General features: G+C 36.3%; 1 protein-coding gene across 3 annotated transcripts in view; it reads right to left on the bottom strand.

The window, feature by feature from the left end:
* Window positions 1-2,234: 2,234 nt before the first annotated feature.
* Window positions 2,235-6,800, bottom strand: part of MRPS35 (mitochondrial ribosomal protein S35) — a 40,071-nt gene continuing 35,505 nt past the window's right edge. For all 3 annotated transcript variants that reach the window (XM_019737304.3, XM_088798590.1, XM_074325869.2), the window contains exon 8: window positions 2,235-3,429. In XM_019737304.3, the coding sequence (XP_019592863.3) occupies window positions 3,160-3,429 (270 nt within the window). In that variant the 3' untranslated portion in view covers window positions 2,235-3,159. The remainder of the gene's footprint in view (window positions 3,430-6,800) is intronic.

Genomic DNA, 6,800 nt, shown 5'->3' with positions numbered 1-6,800 from the left:
GCCCTACAAATTATTAGTCACTAACCCATGAGTAAATGCTTCCTGATTTTTAGTTTTCTATGTTCAATTATTAATCCTTCTCAATCCTAATTCATCATCTTCATTTTTAAAGCTGACATGCCTTTCATTATGGCACTGAGACCTTTCAGTTTTATGTTGACTTCTGTTGACTAAAGTTTGGAGGTTGGCAGTTTACATCCCACTGTATACATTGTTTGCCCAGGTGCAAATATTAGCTCTAGGTAGTTCAGCTCTATCCACTTCTTACACCCAATGTTACTCCCTCAATCTTACACTCAGACTCATAAATGTTGAAAACTGTAATTCAAGTCTCTAATAATCTTAAACTTGAGCCCCTTAATCTCATCCCTGAAACTCTTTTTAATGTGAGAACAGATTGACAGTTATAATCATAGAGAATATGTGAGGAAATCTTATTACAAGATTAATAAATAGTAGTTCCCTCAGAATATTAACCACAAATAAAAGTCTGAATTAAAAAAATTTACCTTAACTATTTATAGTATCATAAAGTTTATCAATTTATTTCCTAAGACATTAGGAAAAAAGCTCATGCTAACTAGGGGATATTGTTTTATGGAAATGACCATAATTTGGGGGAAACATATTTACCTTGGTAAGAAAACAAACTCATACTCCTTCTCTTCTTCAGCCCATCTAAGTAAACTTAAGACTAGAGAGGCAACCAGACCAGAGTGAGCCAAGAAGCAAAAACAACTGGCCCCACAAACACGTCCTTTCATGGAAGCCAAAGGGACCAAAGAGAACTTCTGAATAGAATCTAAAACTTTACAAAACAGGTATCAGGGCCCAGTCAACAACGAAGGCTAAGGCTGTTATACCCATTTGGGGAAAACAACTGACACTGAACTCTCTCCAACTTTGTAGCTAGCCAGATCTTGTAGCTGCCCGGAGTTAGCCAAATGGCAAAGGTTAAAGGGCACGGTCCTGCACAAAACCACCCTCACTTCTGACACCAACTGTAAGTTCAGGGTGGGTTGGGGGTCCCCAAACCACCTTCAGGTGTAATTTACTAGGATTTGCACAACTCAATGAAAGCTATTATACTCACAGTTGTGGTTTATTTCTGGGAAAGTGTATGGATTAAAATGTCATGGGAAGAAGTGCACAGGATGAAGTCCAAGAAGGTTCCAAACTCATAGCTTCTGGTGTCTTCTTCCCCCTGGAGGCAGGACATATTACCCTCCCATTACCAGTGTGTGGCAATATGCCCAGAGTATTGCCAACCAGTTCAGTTTGCCTGAGCCTCAGTATTTAAAGTTTTTATTGAGGCTCCAATACACAGGTATGATTGACTGATTCTCTGGATGGTTGGTCTCTGCTGCTAGGTGGAGTGATTTAGCAGATGACTCAAAGCCCCAAACCTAAATCATGTGGTTGGTTTTCCTGGCAGGCCTAAGACTATCAGATGTGGCCAACACCACTCTAAAATCCACTGTGACCAGCTCAGCTCTAAACAAAGATACTTCGTTGAGGTGTATGATACAGATTACCTCCCAGAAGCTGAGAGAAGAGGCCACGCCTTAGGGAAAGGTCAGATTCCTTACACATCGTGATTCCCTCCACATCCATCTGAACTGTATGATTACGAGATGGATGACTCTAATCTACCACCTCTTCACATGCTCCTTCAAAACGTTTCCTTCTTCAATCCTATTTCCACATTGGAGTTTTCCTTGTCTATGAGTCTATAAAAATATGACATTTCAATGCATTTATGTATGCTTTAAACCTGATCTAAAAATTCGGTTTTATCTATTTTGCTTTTCATTCCCTATTTCCATCCAATGAAATACAACATACTGTGTTTCCCCAAAAATAAGACCTAGCCGGACCATCAGCTCTAATGCGTCTTTTGGAGCAAAACTTAATATAAGACCCGGTCTTATACTATATTATATAAGACCAGGTATTGTATTATATTATACAATATAAGACCGGGTCTTATATTAATTTTTGCTCCAAAAGACGCATTAGAGCTGATGGTCCGGCTAGGTCTTATTTTTGGGGAAACACAGGACCTCTTCCTCCTTTATGTGCTCAAGGTCCTTCTGTTGTCCTTCCTAACTTACAGACTCTGCCTTGCTAATACCAAATCATAGCTTCAACTTATATAAATCTTTGGGCAATTGTTTTGAAATCCCTTTTGGCTTTATGTTCTCTGTCAGGCAAAATAAACCTTAGGCAAATAATAATCTCAATAATTCCTTTATTTTGATTTTAAATTAATCATTTGTGGACAACTTTGGAAGTGGTTAGAAATGACTTACAGATATACTTAAAAATACTAAATTGACAGCTAAATAGAATAGAATGTTTCTTAGGGCACTCCTCATTTTGTCACTTACTCCAATTAAACTCAAGAGCCTTATACCGCATGTCTTTCCCAAGCTGTTGAAATTCTAACTGGGGAATCGAGAGATGAATACATTTAATTAAGTAATCTCCATTTCCACTTTTCTGCAAATTTGGGTTTGGAGAAATACGCCCTAGCAAATTGAAAGTAGGATCTTGAATCAATATAAAGTGATCCCCAAATAGAGGGATGGAACCAACTTTTTAGGTTAGAAAATATTCCCAAGGAGCTGTTTCTAAACAGAATTGGCATCTGGGAAAACGCATTGGGTAGACAGCAGTTATGTAAACAAAACACTGGGTTCTAGTCCTAGCTTCCCAAGTAACCAAAATCATAACTCAAAAGCAACCAGTAAGTGCTAATTGGTAGGAAAACAAATGTAGCAGCTGACACAATAACTACAAATATATATGTAAATATATATATATGTGTGTGTGTGTGTGTGTGTGTGTGTGTGTGTGTGTGTGTGTATATATATATATATATAAAATGTATTATATATAAATACTAAAGTTAGGACAGAAATAAAATCAAAACACTTTAGAACTAGAAGAAATCAGAGATCTGATTCATCTAACTGCCCCAGGGTATAATAAGAAAATTTATGAATAATCATTGCCATTGTGCATTAGTATGAAAGGAATTTTAACTCTGACGTAAAACAAAGTTTTTTCTTTAACATTTTCAACTTTATATCAAATTAGATAACAAGTACATATAGATCATAAAATCAATAAATCAAGCAGATTTTTCTACATAATTCATGTCAGATTTAATAGTCTCTTCACTGATTCTTTGTACTGAGAAAGGGTATCTTCATTGTCCCCCTCATTTTTAAGGCTAACAACAGACTTTTTGTAATCTTCCACTTCTTTAGTACCAAGGAGCTCTTCTTTATTTACTTCCATATTTTTGTCTGCGGCTTTAATTCTGAGAAGTGTTTCCAGGATATTCTTTTCTGAGGAACTATTTTTCCATATATACTCTTCCATGTCTTCTTCAGTCTTATTTTTCTCCCATTCTTCAGTTTTCTGAAAGGAAAAAAAGTGAGTTCTGAATTCTCAAGTGGCCTGGTGAGGCTGGAGTAGCAAAAGCAGCCACAAGCACCCTTCTCCTTCACTTATCTCAGTAAACAATTTCTTACAGAATTTTTCGATGACATGAAAAAGGTTAGGAAATCCTGCGCTAAGGGATAACGTATGTTTCCAGGAGAAAATTACTACTGCTCTAAACAGTCACCGGCAAGGGAAAGTAACTACATTCTGAGAAAGGGTGGCTTCTTACTAAGTCTATACAGGTACACTGTAGCGTTGGGCTTCAGCCAAGCGAAACAGAACTCACTTTCAACATAGTCTATCTTTAGGATCCAAACTCTGCTGAATATAAATTCCAAGATAATGATAGTAACAATGCCAATAAATTGAATCCTTATTATATACAGTACTAGGTACCTTAAATGCTTACATATATTATTTCATATAATTCTTCTTAAAATCTACTGGGTTAGATGGTAACATCCCTATAGATAAGAAAACGAAATATTACAGAAGTTAAATAGACGGTCAGAGCCAGCTGGGACTGTTTCAGATTTCAGAATTTTTTGTACTGTAGAAAGGTAATGCAGGCCGGCCCGGTGGCTCAGGTGGTTGGAACTCTGTGTTCCTAATGCCGAAGGCTGCCGGTTCGATTCCCACATGGGCCAGTGGGCTCTCAACCATAAGGTTGCAGGTTCAACTCCTCAAGTCCCGCAAGGGATGGTGGGCTCCACCCCCTGCAACTAAGATTGAACATGGCACCTTGAGCTGAGCTGCTGCTGAGCTCCCGGATGGCTCAGTTGGTTGGAACATGGGCTCTCAACCACAAGGTTGCCAGTTCGATTCCTCGACTCCTGCAAGGGATGGTGGGCTGCGCCCCCTGCAACTAACAACAGCAACTGGCCCTGGAGCTGCGCTGCACCCTCCACAACTAAGATTGAAAGGACAACAACTTGACTTGCAAAAAGTCCTGGAAGTACACACTGTTCCCCAATAAAGTCCTGTTCCCCTTCCGCAATAAAAAATAAATAAATAAAAATAAACAGAACATCAGGAACCTATGGGGCTATAATTTAAAAAAAAAAAAAAAAAAGTTAATGCATTGCATATACCATACATTTTGTAACACCTCCAAGGAGGTCTATAGCAGCACTCCCTAAATCAAATACATTACTATTTGGTTTAGAATTTGCTTTAAATACATTAGAATTTGATTAAGCCTCTAGATCCAACTATCAATTTAAAAAATTATACTATGATAATACAATCAAGTAAAATTCAAATGGTGGGAAAGCCTACAGCAAAAACAAACGTAAAACCATGATTTCTTAAACAAATAAATTGCAAGAAAATAGTTCAACAGACAAAGCTCCCTTTCAGTTTGTGATTGCTATGGGGCACCCTTTCAAAATACCTTTACTGAGAACCCACTATGTGCTAGGCAGGCAGTACTAGGAGAAGCCGGTTGTCTCTAGGTACCCTAGTTAAAAACAAATGTTTTCACATCCAAGTATTTTAGAAAAAAGGTATATTTGTTTGTTCATATTACATATTTATTGAAATTCTACCTCAGGTGAAATAAACTATTCTAAAACAAAAAATGTTGTGGCTTAAACAAAAAACAACTCATTATTTAAAAGTGATAATACTGATACTGGAACAAAATTAATTGAATTTATAAACTAATCATTTTATTTGAGGCTATTAACTACTGATATGTTTTTGTGACTAAAAAGTCTATTATAGAAAATTTCAAACATATACAAAAGTAAAAAGAATAGCACTACAAATTCTCATGTACCTATTACGCAGTTTTCAACAATCAACTCATGGCAAATCTTGTTCGATTCCTCGACTCCCTCACCATGGCCTCATCGGATTATTTTGAAGGAAATCTCAGACTTTACCATTTTATCCATAATATATTAGCAATTTTCCTTTAAAAAAGGACTATTTTAAAAATCATAACCACATTATTGTGGTATTTTGATTCACGAGAGCTTGACCTAGGTCACTTCGTTCATTCATTCATTCACTCAATCTATCAATCTATCAACTAGCAATTCCTGTGTGCAGATTATTGGCCCCTGACAGTTCTGTTTTCCTGATGTCATCCTGCTCATCTGGCCACAGTTACTGGACAATGACAGTAGAATCTCTCCCTTAGAGTTTGAATCCAAAAAGAGAATTAAATTTAGTTTAGTTTTAGTTTTGTTCCTTTGTTCCCCCTCTCCTCGCCTCTGCCTTTCCCCAACCCTGGGGTAACTAGTCCTGTAAATTCTTAAATAGTGAAGGTCATACTTTCTGCCATATAAACTAAAGGAGGAGAGGAAATCAGTCTTCAGAGAGAAAAGAATTAGGCAGTTGCCTATAGAGTTACAGAGCCCAGGGAATAAAAGTCAGCCCTCATATCATCTTAAGTTTTATTTTTGCCCATTCCCAGGGTCTTGTAGATCCCTGCCCGTGTACCTTTTCTGCTTAAGCTGGCTTGAGTGAGTTTCTATGACTCACAGCAAGACATTATCATTTAATACAGGGTGGTCAGGAGAGAGACTTAGGATAGAAAGTTTAGAGTTGTCAGCATATACACAAAAATTTATATCACCTGGGAGTATATACGGAATGAGTCAAAAAGAGGGAAAGGACAAAATTTGGGAAATAATTAAATGTAATTGATTTGGACTAAAACATACAGCAGACATTTCTAGAAACATAACACATTCTGTTAGAAATTTTAATTAAAACAGCTCAGTATTATTTGTAAATAAGCAGTATCTTTCCAAGATGTTATACTTAAAAATAACAATTTTGAAATAAGATTTTTACATTTATGTGACTTTAAAAGGCCTCGTTGGAAGTTTCCTTTTAAAAAAAACACAAAACACATTTTTCTTAACTTCAATGTCTTTAAGCAAAAAGTTCATTGCTTCTAAAAAGAGGGGTTAATACTAAACGGATAATTATCCAGAACTGAATTTGATACAGTATCAGCAGACTGCAGTTCCATATACATCTTCCAAAGAAAAATGGAAATTACTAAAAAATAAAAGGAAAGAAAATCATCTATAATTCTACTACCCAAAGATAACCAACCAATACCGGTGACACTGGTTGCAGATACTTCTAAATCTATTTTTAAAAACATTGCTATGATTAATTTTTATTTACAATTTTGCACCCAAACTTATAATTCACTGTCAAAATTTTAGGTTCTAAAACGACACCAAGGATTGAAAGAGGGCAGCTGTTTAAGTTTCTGTTTTTGAAGTATAGTTGGAATGTATTAATTTTAAAGTGTAAACATTAGCACATTCAAATACTGGAGGGGATTAAAAATACCATTGTAAGCTCACACTGATCATCATTTG

The sequence above is a fragment of the Rhinolophus sinicus genome, chromosome 1 (genome assembly GCF_057876585.1).
Source record: "Rhinolophus sinicus isolate RSI-liver-muscle chromosome 1, RSI-T2T, whole genome shotgun sequence".
Taxonomy (NCBI): domain Eukaryota; kingdom Metazoa; phylum Chordata; class Mammalia; order Chiroptera; family Rhinolophidae; genus Rhinolophus; species Rhinolophus sinicus.
This window is presented reverse-complemented; position numbering and strand designations above follow the sequence as displayed.